Below are 16,412 nucleotides of genomic sequence, written 5' to 3'. Positions count from 1 at the left end.
TATACGTTGGGGTGTTAGCGTTCCAAAATGAGGTCATTTTATGGGCAATTCCATTGTCCTGGTACTCCAGGGCCTTCAAAAGTGTAATAGGTGGTTGAGAAATGAGATGCGTCATTTTTGCTCGTAGAACGTCTGAAGGTACTACATCAATGTTGGTGCTCTGTATGTGGCCATGCTGTGTAAAAGTCTCACACATGTGGTATCACCATACTCAGGAAGGAGTAGCAGAATCTATTTTGGGGTGTAAGTTGTTGTATGCATATGCTGTGTGAGAAATAACCTGATAATGCCATTTTTTTTTTTTTACAAAAAACAACTGAAATAAAAAACCCTCACCATGCTACCTACTTAATACCTTGGAACGTCTACTTTCTACAAAGGGGTCATTTGTAGTTTCCTGACTTGTTAGTGTCTCAAGAAATGCGATACACCTGATATACTGAAGGCCTGATCAGATGTGATACATTTTCAGGGATTGGCACCATAGTTTGTAGACTATCTTTCACAAAGACCAAACAACATACACTAAGGTGGGTTATTTTTACCAAAGATATGTAGCAGTATAAATTTTGGCCAAAATTTATGAAGAAAAATGACTAATTAGCAAAATTTTATGACAAACAAAGAAAAATGCTTTTTTTTCCCCCCCTCTACAAAATTCACATTTTTTTTTTTTTTAGTTTTTTTTTTTTTTTTTTTGCTATAAATAAAACCCACTAGTGATTAAATACCACTAAAAGAAAGTTCTATTTGTGTGGAAAAAAGGACGCAAGTTTCACGTGGATACAGTGTTGCATGACTGAGTAATTGTCAAACTGTGCGAGCGCTTCAAGCTGAAAATTGGTCTGGTCAGGAAGGGGGTGTAAGTGCACTGTATTGAGGTGGTTAAAGTCAATTTCTGGTCTACTCCTTACTGTGCAAACAGCAGGATCCTCGATACAGAAAAGGAGCGCAGATGCCATCCTTTCTCGTCACACATGGGGATGTAGGCATTCCAGGTACGATGATACATCTTCCAAAAAAAATTAAAAATAAAGATTTCTGTGCTCACAGCATAGTTGGAATCACCGTGTCCAAAAGACCCCGGTTCCTTAACACCTAGCTCTCAATAGCGTTAAAACCAGCGATGGTAAAGAAGGATGGAGAATCAGACCTTGAGACAGCAGGTCCTCTCATAACAGTCGCCATGGGGCGTCTGCCACCAGGCACACTAGGTCTGTATACCAGGGAAGATGGGGCTAATCAGAATTACTGGAATCTCCACAGCCTCCACTCTGTGGAGCAGACATGGTAACAGTTTCAGTGGAGGAAAAGCATAGATCAGCTGGTACTGATCCCACGGAGCCCCGATGAAGGATGTGAGGGACCTCCCGTGCGGCGGCCGAGCTTCTGGTTCTTCCTTAACGACTGACATATGCCACCGCCATGGCATTGTCTGACTGGATCCTGATCGGAGCCCTCGTAGTCTCATCAAACATGTGGAGAGGCATAGCCTGATCGCTTGCAGCTCGAGCACATTGATCGGAAACTTAGATTCCTCCTCTGACCAGAGGCCCTGGGTCAACTGAACTCCCATTACTCCACCCCAGCCGGTTAGGCTGGCATCTGTTGTGATCACTGTCCAATGTAGCAGTAGGAACGACTTCCCAGACCGAAGTGTCGGGGATTTCAGCCACCAGAGTAGGGAGTCCCTCATTGACTGGCTCACCCAAAACTGCTGATCCAGGGATAACAGAGATTTGTCCCATGTCGTCAAGATCTCCTTCTGCAGGACTCGGATATTAAACTGGGCATACGCTACTGCCTCGAAGAAAGCCACCATGAGCCCCACCTGTGGTTCATCAGCAGTTTTACCACAGCTCTAAGAGTCTGCAGCTTGTCTGAAGGGAGAAACTCTCGCTTCCATGGAATCCAGCAGGAAGTCTAGTTACTCCAAATGCTGAGACAGTACAATCACCGACTTTCTTAGGTTCAACAGCCACCCAAATTCCTGCAGGGTCTGCATGGTGATCACCACATCCTCCTCTAATTCTAAAAGGTGGAAGATTGTCAGAGTCTAGGATGAGGCCGAAATGCTGAGAGGGCTCCCCTTGCGGCCGAGCGCAGCACAACCCTGAAGTTGGCACAGGGATGTAGTGCCCACAGTGGCACGGGTTGCCGGGTAGCAATAGTAGAGACCAGGTAGCAGATGGACAAGCCTGGATGGGCAACCGTGCTTAGGAGATCCGAGAATAGGCAGCGGAAGTCCAGAGAGTGGTCAAGACAGGCCGAGGTCGGGTTCAGGAAGCAGATCTGGAACGTCAGGTACAAGCCAAGAGTCGGAGCCAGGAAGACAACAGGAGCGGGTCAGACAAGCCGGGTCGGTGCACAGAAGATCAGGTAACAGGAAGCACAGGTACAGGTTCTCAGGAGAGCTGACGATAATCCAGCAATGCAGGAGTGTCAGGCGAACGTTTAAATAGGTGAACTGGACGGGTCACGCCGCGGGCGCGTCGGAGCGATCGTACGCCTACGTCTAGTACGTTGCGTATTCGTGGCATCACCGCGTAAGCCCGCCCGGTTAGACGTCGCGTCGGTCGTACGTCTAAAAACTACTTTGCGCTTGTGTAGGCGCCGACGCGCGTTAACACGAACGTGTCTCACAAAACTGCGGCTATTTCCCTGACAAAGATGCTCTCAGGAGGAGATCGTCAAGATAACCTACGATTGTGATCCTACATTGCAGCAACAAGGACAGAATTGGAGCCAATACCTTGGTAAAGACTCAGGGGGTGCTGAAGCCAGGCCAAAGGGGAGAGCCACAAACTGGTAGTGTTCATCCCCTCATGGAAAAAAAAAAAAAAAAAAAAAAAAAAACACACACACACAACACACACACACACACACACACACACACACGCACAAATCTGATGCCCAAAGCATATGGGTATGTGCAGGTGCGCATCCTGCATATCCAGACACCAGGGAGTCCCCCTGATGGAGTGCAGCAACTACAGAGCGAACTGATTACATTCTGAACTTCTGTACTTTCACAAAGAAATTGAGGGCTTTCTGGTCCAGGATTGGACATACCCCTTCTTTTTGGGGACAACAAACAGATTGGAATAGAATCCCTGAAACTTCTCAGTTTCTGGAACAGGCACTATCACCCCGCGGCTGAGCAGGTTCTTTACTGCCCCAAACAGGGCCTCCCGGTGAGCCGGTAGTAAGGGTATGCTGGAGGGAAAGAATCTGTTTGGTGGCCAAGAGATGAACTATGTTGTAGCCCGATGAAATCAGTTTGCAGACCCATTGGTCAGACAGCCAAGACCTACAAACTCTTTTAGGAGACCCCCCACCTGTATGTCGGGTGGGGGCAAACCTTCAAGCGGTAGCACTTTTGCTCGCAAGCTTGTTGGGCTTATGAGGCCAGGGACGCTTCTTTCCCTCAGTCACCCTGTCAGACTGGAAGCACTTACCTGAGGTCCCGGGTGGACGAAAAAGCCTCTTTGGAGCGGAAAAGGAGGGCCCCTTGCCTGTGGTGTGGCTCCTTACCCTTCCTGGACTGTGGGAGCAACATGTTACGGGTTACCAATTCTTTGTATATGAACTTATCAAAGCAAGTCAGATACGGAAACACCTTAAGGGCCGGTTCACACTGCAGGCACGGCGAGGCGTCTCCGACTTGCCTCGCCGCGACCTCAGCGGCGACTTGCAGATGACTTCTGTATAGAAGTCAATGCAAGTCGCCCCCGAAGTCGCCCAGAAGTAGTACAGGAACCTTTTTTCTGAGTCGGAGCGACTCGAGTCGCTCCTCTCAGAGCGGTTCCATTGTACAGAACGGGGGCGACTTGCGGGAGCGAGGCGAGTCGTGTCGCCTCGCATCGCCCGCTGTGTGAACCGGCCCTAAGTGTACGGCCTGGCTTACGGGACCCAAAAGGAATTCTGCCGCATCCTGTATTTTCAGGGTATCACGCACAGCAGTGATAAGTGATCCAACTAGTGCTTTTTCCTGCACGGACACGGAATCATCCTCACTGACCGATCAGTCCTGGTCAGCGTCATCTGACACGAACATTTTAAGGACCGCCGGCAATGCGTTCAAAGGCACTGCACTGTTTGCAGACGAGACGGTTGCAATTGCAGGGAGGTCTGGGGAAGAAACATCAGTTTCTGATGCCATGCTGACCCACCCTTTGGAACTTAGGACAAGGTGCTCAATCCCCACCCTCCTAGCTGCTGCAGACTGAGGGGCCCCCACCACAGGACTCACCACCCCAACCAAGGGCTGCGCTGGGGTATTACTGATGGCTGTGTCCAGGACAAAGAAAAAAAAAAAAAAAAAAAAAAACCCACACACACACACACACACACACACACACACACACACACACACACACACAATGACAGCGGTCAGCGCTATGACTGCAGCACATGCAGAGCCCACAAACACCAGCAGAAAGACAGATGACAGCATAGGGACACAGAGAGCCAGCACAGCCCCTAATCAAGGATCAGAGCCCCCCAGAGGAACCCTGGCCCAGATACACACACCCCACTACAGCCCAGTCATGCAGCATCCCCCACGGGGGGGGGTGGAAATAGGGAGAGAAGAAAGGTAGAAAAGGGACCCCCTAATCGACATCCCAGGGAATGCCCAGCTGCTCTGTCCTGCCAAGACAGGGAGAGCTGTACTTACCATCCAGACGAGCTGGAAGCATCCCATCACAGGCCCACACCCGAGCAGTACTGGGTGGCTGTGGGCCACGGCACACTGTGACAAAGACATCCGTAGTCCGGTCATTTGTGTGCACCGGAGCATTGCACTCACCAGCCGCCCCTTGAGCCTGAGGAGCAAGTCGTGGCCGACCCAGTGCGTTGCTAGGGCCTGCATACACTCGATGCCCAGGCTGGGGAGACTACAAGGATCTGTATTATCCAGCCTGTCACCCAGGCGGCTGTTGATCAAAGAACACAGGATCTTAAAAAATATTGCACAAAAGGCAGAAATTCTGAAAAAAATCCCCAGGACCGATGGTCCCGGCAGAGAGCCTCGGTTTTTCTCCTTCACTAGGCAGGAAGCAGGCTGAAGGGTTAGCAACAGAGGGACCGGCGACTGGGCAGAACTGTACAGTTGTTTTTCAGATGTTCTGCCTAGTCCTCTCCTGAAGGTGGCCCAATAACCCTACGGTCAAGATTAATGGACCTGTGTCCGTCAATGAAGGAAAGAGAAAGACACTTTAAATGGATCTGGCTGCATAGCTGGCCCCAGCAAGGATTGCTCCAGTGGAGATCAACACAGCACATCTTTACTTGTGACCAACACCTTAGATACTGGCAAAAATATAAAACTAGGGAGGTACTCCTAGTAGTGGGAGGGGTTATATAGGCAGTGAACTTACTGTCTTAGGGTGGGCCAGTGTCCAACACCTTTAGGTGGCCCATAAACCACATAGTAATTACTATGGCCCTGTGTCCCGTGATGAACAATTAAGAAAATAATGTTGTGAAACCTCAGTCATTCACACCAGAGATTTAAATACAAAATATTGCACAGTAAAAAATACAGTGCACCATTAGAAAAATAAAATAGGTAATCATCCAAAAAAAGAAAAAGAAGTGTATAAAGTTACCAAAGTTCCAATTTAGCAGTGATGAGAAAAACAAACGCACACAATCTTTAATTTCTTCAACCCCATAGACTGTGATCCTCTCAGCCTCAAATGCAATCATTGTCAAAAGTTTGTAGACTTCACCTCCATATCATCTCCAAAACGTGCCCTTGTTTATTGAATGAAACCACCAAGCTACTCATTCATTCACTCTATTATGTCTCGCCTTGACTATTGCAACTCCCTTCTCACAGGCCATCTCCTCTTGAGTCTATCATGACTGCTGACGCCAGACTCATCTACCTTACCAACCACTCAGTGTACGCAACCCCTCTCTGCCAATCCTGACACTGGCTTACAGGAGAATTAAAAATTCAAAATACAAACAATTTGAAATGCACAGTCCCATGATAGGATCAGCAATATTATATTATTGGTGAAAACTAACAAACAAAAAATAAAAATAAATAAAATAAAGAGGAGTAGATATGAAGAGGTGATCCAGTACAGTGCTCCAGAATTATCCACCGTTCCCCTGTGAAATGGACAGTCAAGAGAAAAGATAGCTGCCATTACAGCAGCAAACACGCACTCAGTGTATATCCACCATCTGTTGTGGGAAAGGCTGTTCAGCAACTCACACCATCCAGATGTAGCTGCAGTAAATACAGCTCTGCATGAGACAGATGAAGTCTCCATAGTATTTGAATAATAAGTTAAAAGCCACAATAAAATGAAAACATAAAAAAAAAAAAAAAAAAAAAATACATATGACAGAGTGCCACTGCCAGCCCTGTCAAGCAAACTCCATTAGAGAAATCTATCCCATTCATATCAGCTGACAAGGAGGATTCAGACTACATTGTATAGTACTACTCACTAGAGAAAAATCTGCTCTGCTGTAATTCTGGAAGATCCAAATCTCTGAAACCCCCTGTACATCCTTTCCTTTACGGATAGCTCTTTAAGCATGACAGGAATTTGTTTGGTGGCATAAATGGTCTGCAAGACACTTTGCTTGTATTTTAAAGGATGCTAGTGTTTAGCAGGTCTGGCATCCATTCCCCCCCCCCCCTCTTCCAGTGAACTCTGGGCTAGTTAAGCCTTAAAGGGATTATAAATGCAGAAGGATTTTTTTGTTTATGTGCCTGAAAAGTCCACGTTTTTCTCCATATATTTCTACTGAAATAACTAGGACGTGGCACAATACAAATTTAGGGTGTTACGAGTGCTACCCGGGGGCCCAGCAATCAAAAAACATGTTCTTGTACATGAAAGACGACACCAAGCATGGCTCAGTAGTGAACCTGCTCAACTAACCCTCCCGCCCCCACCAAAAAAAAAAAATAAAAAAAAAAAAAAAACCTTGAACTAGAACTAGGACCACTGGCCTGGGACACAAAGAGAATAGGAGGCAAGTATGTATGACATTGCTTTTTTACAAAAAGAAAAGAATCACAATCCTATTTCCTTTAGAATCACTTTAACCTCTTTCCTCCAGCCTAGAGGCAATTCAGTTTGCATTGTGCGCTATACAAGTATTTCATTCATATGATGGTCAAGCGGCACGGCTCCCATTCTGGGAGGGAGTCATATGACAGCCTCCCGTTTAAACAGCGATCGTGAGCATGCACCCTGTTCATTTGGTGGTGCTGTGCTACAGAGACACCACTCGCCACTGAGGGGGGTGAACAGCCATTGGGCACGGCTGTTTACCACATGATCGGCAGTGATTTAGTCACAGGTGGTACCGCCCCACTTTGCATAGCGCATGTGCGTGAGCAGGAATGCGCTGCACATGGATGGCAGACACATCGGACATTTTTGACACATTTTTGGGACCATTGTCATTTATACAGCAATCACTGCGATATAAATGCAGTGATTCCTGTGTAAATGACACTGGCAGTGAAGGGGTTAACCAGTGGGTGGCAGTGTAGGGGTTAGGTGTTCCTAGGGGTATGTTACTAACTGTTGGGGGCTGGGCTTCCATTTAGTGAACACTGATCTCTGCTCCAATCACATGGAGCAGAGATCAGCGTCACTTGTTGCTGGGCAGAACGGGGAGATGCTGTTTACAACAGCATCTCTCCGTTCAGCCACCCCATGATGCGATCGCGGGTATGCTCATGGCAATTAAGTCTGCAGGACCAGTGACCAGACTCACGGGGGTCCCAACCAGTACTCGAGATGGCAGGGCGGCATTAAAGATTGGACATACCTGTATGCCAATGTGCCTGCCCATGCCATTCTGCCGACGTACATCGGCGTGCGCTGGTCGGGAACTGGTTAAGAGTGCTGAAAATTCGTCGGGGCAGGAAGGGGGTGTAAGTGCACTGTATTGGAGGTGGTTAAGGTTCTAGTATGTATTTTTAGGGAAACCACACTTTTCTTGTATGTGCAAGCAAGTTTCCCATTACTATCTGTACCAGGCCCTTATGCAGGATGGACATAGATGAGAGCTGTTTGGGTTACAAACAGAAGAAAAACCCTCTAGTTTTCAAAAGGCACCCCCCCCGCCCCCCCCCCCCCCATGATAAATGTCAATGTCAGTTTTCTGTATGTTACATGTTTGTTGCTTTGGTCCTTATTCCCCAGAACAAAACCCAGCTCCCTATGCCATCTGACAAATCACTAACTATTCATTGTTTTTTTTTTTTTTTTTTTTTAAAACACCATTATGGTTTGTTTGTTTTTGTTTTTTTTTTGGGATAATTTGCTCCCATTGGCATCAATGAGATTAAGATTAAGTCCCTGAAGTTTAGTAATGTGTGACAAACCTGCCTAGACACAGGCATGTTCAACTCAACATTACTAATGAAATGGGACATCATCTGCAGGCCTGCTGCAAGAAGCAGGAAAAGGGCTGCGGTCCCATGCATTGTAGTGTGCCCTAAGGCCTCCTGGGATGCATGAGGTTAGCATTCCAGGAGGCTGTGGGCAACTGAACATACCTCCCAACTTTGAGATTGCAATGCAGGACACCAATTATCAAAAGCATGTAGGCATTTTTTCTTAAAAACACTACTTTAATAATGGCAAAAAAAAAAAAAAAAAAAAAACACAAACACACACACACAGTAATTTCGAATTTCGAAGAAATATTTAGCACTTTGAAACACTTTTTGAAAGCTAAACAGTGCATGTTATATACACAACTACATATGTCGGACAAATAAGGAAGAAAGTGGGACAGAACTTCCAAGTGAGGGACATTCACTTGAAATAAGACAGTTGGCAACTAGACAGGAATGCCATAAGAGTGGGAAAAATTCCCTAATTTAGATTAAAATGGGTGATTTTGGGAGTGTAAAAAAGTAAAAGTGGGTGGGGCAAAGCAAGGTTCAATTTAAACACTTTTTCTGCTTTTGCATACACACTATGGTCATCAGTGCCAAGCCTTATGCAATGAGGCAGTGCCAGTATCTGTCCTCCATACTCACTGTAGCAACTGCGGAGCTGTAACAATGCTTCTTACTACGACATCTATTTCGCCCGTTTTAAGACTCCTATGTAAAGTAGGCAGGCAGGCCCTCGCAAGCTCCCAGTGTCCCCTTCGAAGGCACAGGTAGAGGATCTTGCACATAGACTTCATAGAAGCTACTTCTTCCTCTCCGAACCAGTGCGCCATACCTCCAACAACGACGTTACACCGATACCAACTGCTCAGATCAGCATCGAGCTCTTCCTTAATACAAGGTGCCGGTGTTCCGTCAGATTGGGCGACCTGTCAAAATGTGTAACGGAAATGACGGTTCGTCGTCGCCATCTTGCTATACCCCGCACCCGTCCACAGTACTAGTGTTTACAGTGAGAAGGGTACAAGCGGACATATTGATACACCCAACGGAGTTTTGCATTTTACACGTATTTATAACAGTAAACTGAGGTTATATAGTGAAATACAGTACTTACAAATCAGAATTTTAAAGGTAGCGGCAAATCTGCTCACCTCAAAGGTTTGCTAAGGAACAGTAGTTGGCTGCTTTTAAAATTCAATATCTAAACATTCAGACGCAGCTCTGAGTACTGTATTTCACTATATAATCTTAGTTTACTGTTATAAATAAGTGTAAAATGCAAAACTCCAGTGGGTGTAACAATATGTCCCCTTGAAACTGTGACACTACACCCACTTCTGTATCCTTACTGTGGCCGGTGCGGGGTGTAGCAAGATGGCGATGATAAAACTTCCGTTACACATTCGGACGGGTCACCTAATCTGACAGAACACCGGAAAGCCTCATATGACTAACACGGTCATGTGATAAAGAGGAACCCATAGTCGCGTGACAGTTAACGGTCTACTTTGGCTGCTCACTTTACAATAGCTTATATAGCCTATACCAGGGATATGCAATTAGCGGACCTCCAGCTGTTGCAGAACTACAAATCCCATGAGGCATAGCAAGATTCTGACAGCCACAAGCATGCCAGGGGCGACACAATTTATACTTCCTCTCATATCCTTTTCATACATAATTTTATCTACATATATACGTTATTATTTTTACCTTATTCGTTCCCCCATTTTTTTTTATTTTTTTTTATTATTTTCATTTTTTTCCCCCTACTATTTTTTTCCCCGTGTATTTTTCTCCCTAGTATTTTTACTCTCATTTCTTCTATATATTTTCCTTTATTTTCCTACTTTTTCTTCTATTTTTATTATTCCCCCCTTTTCCGCTTACGTACCTTAATGTATTTATGCTGCTTCCCTATAAGCTATTTTCAACCACTTCCCCACTATCATCTGCCCTTTTTCTTTCCCCTATCTCTCTCCCCCTTATATACTACCTGCTCCAGCAGTCAGTATGTAGTATCACTTCGTTTTCCCATAGCCCGTATATTATCTCGTGCCCCCCCCCCGGCCCCCCCCTCTCTTTTTTTACTCCGCATTTTCATCTTTATTTCTACTTTCATTTTCTCATATACTTTATTATTCTTTTATTTTTCCATATTACACATTTTATCATATATATTTTATAATTTATTCATATGTTTTATTAATAACATGCCTACATATACACATATTCCCCTCATCATTCCTGCCCATATGTCTCAAACTATTGCTTCCCCTTTTCTGTTCGTTTGCCCCCGTCTGTCTGCTCGTCTCATCCCCATCCACATCGTCTCTTCCTTCACTCGTTTACCAACCACCGTAGTCTCCACCCCTACTCTCTCTATTCACGCCCCCCTCTATCGATTTACACTTCATTTGTACTCTAATCCCATAGCCATGCCCCACTCTCCGCTCAGCCACACCTCCCGCCTTAATCTCCTCTATTTAAATCTCTGCCTCTTTCCTCCCATCTGATTGGCCTGATGAAAGAGCGCGGTCGTCCCTCCACCTCGACCCGAACGCTCAGGAAACGCGTTGCCTGCCGTGACGTCACAATTCCGCGACCCGTGTGACACAGTAAACCAAGCCTCGTTTTGGAAAAACATCCCCTGCGTCCACCAAGCCGGCTTTCTCGAACAACAAACCAGTGGTAACACCAGGAGAGGACAACAGGACACTTGCGGACCGGATTAGAAGTGACGGACAAATCAGATGACCCCTCTTATTCTACATGCCCATTTATTTTATGGAAAATGTGAGTGCAAAATCTCTCTGTTTTAGAATGACTTGTGAATAAATCGCTTTTTAAAAAAATCTACACCCAATGGCGCCCCCTTCTTCTTCTTTTGTATCTCTGTAACAGTCTAGGAGCCTGGTTTCAGCTCCCTGCGGTGGCAGCCCTGCATGTTGAATTCCTATTCAAGGAACGAAAGGCACTCTCCTGGGACTTAATAACTGAAAGATCTCATATGTACTATCGTTTCATATAACTTTATACAGACAGCCTCTTTGAGTATATTACTTTTGATGTTTGCGCCTTAACTTGTTGTGCACAAGCATGACACCCAGAGGCAGAGGCATGATGGGACTTGTAGTTTTGCAACAGCTGGAGGTCCGCTAATTCCATATCCCTGGCCTATACCATTACCTATGGAGGACGACATAGGCCGTGTTTGGGAAACTGTAGAAAATAGGTATTGTAAACACTGCATTGCAGCTCATCATAATGTAATGGGGTCTTTATATAAGGGCTCAAAAAGTTAGTGAAAATTACTTTGGCATTATTAACTAATAAAGCACATTAGTGTATAATAGAGCATGTGCAGCGCTAAAAACATGAATTATTCAAAACAAAGTAAAAATATTCTCTGATAAGCCCAATATGAAAATGATGCAGGGGGCGTTGCTTAGCAATGTCCGGGTGAAGATGTATTTTCAGTGAGCTCCTTTCTTCCCCCAGCTTACCTTGCCACCAAGTTGACTATTCTGCTTGAAAACAGGCATGCTTAAAGCGGGGTTCCACCCTAAAGTGGAGCCTCCGCTGATCGAAACCCTCCCCCCCTCCGGTGTCACAATTGGCACCTTTCAGGGGGGAGGGGGGTGGAGATATCTGTCAAAGACAGGTATTTACACCCACTTCCGGGCATAGACTCCCGTGGGAGTCTACGCCATTTCCTGTCCTGCCGCGCTGTCTGCTGGGACACACGCGGGTCTCAGAGACAGCGCAGACAATTCCTATTGCGCTGCGCGACTCGCGCATGCGCAGTAGGGAACCGGGAAGTGAAGCCGATTCGCTTCACTTCCTGATTCCCTTACCTAGAATTGTGGCGGCAGCAGCCGAGAGCTGAGCGATCGTTCGGCCTCGGCTGCCGGCATTGCTGGAACCCGGGACAGGTGAGTGTCCATTTATTAAAAGTCAGCAGCTGTAGTATTTATAGCTGCTGGCTTTTAATATTTGTTTGGTAGGCGGAATCCCTCTTTAACAGCAAAAGACCCAGAACACCGCCCCACAGAAACCATCCGCTCACCCTGAGAAGCAGTATTCAGAGATTCCTCTGGGACCCACAACGGACAATAGGGCTGCAACTAACGATTATTTTCATAATCGATTAGTTGGGCGATTATTGTTTTGATTAATTGGTTAATAACCTTAAAAAAAAAAAAAAATAAGTGGGTCAAATTGACGTTCATTTTCAACCACAGTAAGGAAAAGTTTTTGGAAATAATAGAAAACCTCTTGGTCAAAGGAATTTTTAGACAGTGTATGTGATTTTTGTGCAGAAATTAAGTGAAAATGTCAAACAAAATTCTTTAATTTAGCGAATGTACAAAGATTTTTCATCTGAATATTCTCACCTGAAAATTGATCCATGAGGCCAGCATAAGGCTCAGTACACACCTATGCAGTTTTTGCCCCATGATCTGTTTGTACAGTGCTTTTTTGCGCACGTGATTTTACTTCAATTTGCTTTTTTTTTTGGGCAAATTAAAAAACACACATTGCTGCAAAAATGCATTACATTCTTTTCTGCAGCTTCTCCATTTTAGTATATTGAACCAAAAAAACACAGTTTTGCGTTAAAAGTCCCTGACCCTTTCAAAATATGCAGCAGCTGAAAAAAGCAGTTATGAACGTATCCCATAGGAAACCATGTAAATGAACTGCAGTGTGTTTCTGCAAAAAGCACCAATAAACACATAGATGTGAACCAAGTCTAAGACGTTTAGTAACATAATGATCACTCGGCTCTCGGCTGCTGCCGCCACCATTCTAGATGAGGGAATCAGGAAGTGAAGCATTGCGGCTTCACTTCCCGGTTCCCTACTGCGCATGCGCGAGTCGCGCAGTGCAATAGGAATTGTCTGCGCTGTCTCTGGGACCCGTGTGTGTCCCAGCAGACAGCACGCAGGGACAGGAAGAGGCATAGACTCCCGTGGGAGTCTATGTCCAGACGTTGGTGTAAATACCTGTCTTTGACAGGTATCTGCACCCTCCTCCCCCTTGAAAGGTGCCAATTGTGACACCGGAGGCGGGGAGGGTTCCGATGAGCGGAAGTTCCACTTTAGGGTGGAACCCAGCTTTAACCACTTGCCTACTGGGCACTTAACCACTTCCCACCCGGCCAATGCACATATACGGCTGGGTGGGAGCCGTCTACTTCTGATAGGATGTTCAGGAACATCCTTCAGAAGGAGCGGCGCATCTCAGATCGGCAGGAGAGCTCTGTGATTGGCCCTCCTGATCACATTACGGCCTTGTCCAATCACGGCCGTCATGTGATGTAAACAAACAGCCGGTTGCTAGGCAATTGGCTCCTCCTCTCCTCACACAGAAGTCATCGTTGAGGAGAGGAGAGCAGATCGCTGCAGCCGGCTGATGATCAGTGAGTATGAGCTGTTTTTTACAGCTTTTTACTCACTGATCATCAGTCTAGTGTAAACACACAACACACCACACAGTATAAACACAATGTCCCCACATATGTCCCCAAAACACACATGTCCCCAAAACATACATGTCCCCAAATAATAAAAACACATGTCCCTAATAATAAAAACATGTCCCCCACATATGTCCCACTAAAATCACATCTCCCAATGATTATCTGCACACATATGTACGTGATCAACTGCACACATATGTACATGATCATTTGCATACATATGTCCGTGATCACACAAATCAATTATTATACACTTAACTTAATTTTTTGTACCAAAAACATGTAACAGAATACATTTTGGCTTAAATTTATGACAAAATTTGATTTTATTGGATTTCTTTTAAAATAGAAAAAAGAAAATATTGTATTTTTTTTAAATTTCTGCTTTTTTTGCGCTTATATCGCAAAAAATTAAAAACGGAGTCGTGAATAAATAACACCAAAATAAAGCTCTATTTGTGTGAACAAAATTATAAAAATTTCATTTTGGTACAGTGTAGCATGACCGCGCAATTGTCACTGAAATCACTAGAGCGATGAAAGCTGAAAATTGGGCTGGGAAGGGAGGGGGCGAAAGTGCCCTGTATTGAAGTGGTTAAACACCCCTCCTGCCGAGACCAATTTTCAGCTTTCGGTGCTCTCACACTTTGAATGACAAGTACTCAGTCATGCAACACTATACCCAAATGCATTTTTTGTCCTTTTTTTCCCACAAATAGAGCTTTCTTTTGGTGGTATTTGATCACCACCACCACCAAACGCATTTTTCTTTGTTTCTGTGATAAAATTATGCAAATTATTAATTTTTCTTCATAAATTTTGGCCACAATTTATACTGCTACATATCTTCGGTAAAACTAACCCAAACTAGTGAATATTATTTGGTCTTTGGAAAGTTTAGAGAGTCTACAAGCTATGGTGCGAATCATACAAAATTGATCACATCTGATGTACTGGTGGCCTATCTAATTTCTTCTGACCCGAACAAGCCATGAAAGTACAAATACACCCCCAAATGACCCCTTTTTTGAAAGTAGACATCCCAAGGTAGTTAGTAAGAGGCATGGTGAGGTTTTTGATGTTGACATTTTTTCCCACAATTCTTTGCAAAATGAAGATTTTTTTTCCCCCACAAAATTGTCATTGTAATAGGTTATTTCTCTCACATGGCATGTGTATACCACAAATGACACCCCAAAATAAATTCTGCTACTCCTGATTATTACGATACCACATGTGTGGGACTTTCACAGCCTGGCCACTTAGAGAGGCCCAACATGCAGGGAGCACAGTCACGTGTTCTAGGAGCATAATTACACATCTAAATTGTTGACTACCTATTACACTTTTGAAGGCCCTGGAGCACCAGGACAATGACACGTGGCACTGATGTGGCACTGATGACAGATGGCACTGATATGTGGCACTGATGACAGATGGCACTGACATGTGGCACTTATGACAGATGGCACTGATATGTGGCATTGATGACAGATGACACTAATATGTGGCACTGATGACAGTGACAACAGGTGGCACTGGGGACAGGTGGCAAAAGGCAGTATTTTACCTTTTTTTTGGTAACTTACAGCCACTGCAGCCTTTCATCTCTCCCTCCTCACACGCTGTCTGTGTGAGGAGGGAGAGCGGCGCTGAGAGATGATCTCATATGTTTACATATGAGATCATCTCTCATTGGACACGCCGATCGCGCTGTAAATGGCCACTGTGATTGGCCATTTACAGTGATCTGTGACTGGTTGTGTCCGAGGGACACGGCCAACACAGAACTTGCCCGATGCGCGCTCTCAGGAGCACGTATTGCAAAACTAAATAGGAGGACGTCAAGGGCCCCCCCTTCCGGCAGGTAGCGCCCGCGCTGTAGCCGTCTTTTGGCTATAGCGCGGGCGGGAAGTGGTTAATGATATAATACTTCTTACTTCAAACACACTCATCCAAGTATTCAGACATTGCCCGCATTCCTACATCCTCATCTCAGCCTGACTGCTCCTCAGCCAGGCCCTTCTGGTTTCCCATTAACCACTTGCCGACCGCCGCACGACGATGTACGTCGACAGAATGGCACGGGCAGGCATAAGGGCTTACATGTACGTCCTTGCCTGCCCGCGGGTCGGGGGCCCGATCGGGCCCCCGCCCGGTGCCTGCGGCGGTCGGTATTCGTTCGGTAGCGATCCCGGACGAGGGGACGGCCATTCATTCATGGCCACCCCCTCGCGATCGCTCCCGACGAATGAAAATGCTCCGTGACATCACTTCCTCTCCTGTAATGTAAACACAGGAGAGGAAGTGATGTATTCTCTCCTCCGTGTCGGTATTTTTCGTTCCGACACCGAGGAGAGAGGATCGGTGAGTTGCACCAACACGACACTACACAGTAGAACATGCCAGGCACACTCACACCCCCCCCCCCCCGATCACCCCCCCAATTACCCCTGCCCCCCAGTCACAGTGACACCAATGTCATTTTTTTTATTTTATTTTTTTTGCATTGGTGTCATTTGTGACTGTAATAAC

The 16,412-nt window shown here is 45.6% G+C and overlaps 1 protein-coding gene across 5 annotated transcripts in view; it reads right to left on the bottom strand.

Moving 5' to 3' along the window:
• ZFYVE26 (zinc finger FYVE-type containing 26) overlaps window positions 1–9,308 on the bottom strand; it is a 1,794,472-nt gene extending 1,785,164 nt beyond the window's left edge. For all 5 annotated transcript variants that reach the window (XM_077465059.1, XM_077465061.1, XM_077465063.1 and 2 more), the window contains exon 1: window positions 9,035–9,308. In XM_077465059.1, coding sequence (XP_077321185.1) covers window positions 9,035–9,222 — 188 coding nt within the window. In that variant the 5' untranslated portion in view covers window positions 9,223–9,308. The remainder of the gene's footprint in view (window positions 1–9,034) is intronic.
• Between the last annotated feature and the right edge of the window lie 7,104 nt (window positions 9,309–16,412).

Source organism: Lithobates pipiens, unplaced genomic scaffold, assembly GCF_037356315.1.
Source record: "Lithobates pipiens isolate NorthernLeopardFrog02 unplaced genomic scaffold, aLitPip1_a1.2 Scaffold_30, whole genome shotgun sequence".
Classification (NCBI taxonomy): Eukaryota; Metazoa; Chordata; class Amphibia; order Anura; family Ranidae; genus Lithobates; species Lithobates pipiens.
Note: the sequence above shows the minus strand (reverse complement) of the source record. Positions and strands in the feature narration are given on the sequence as shown.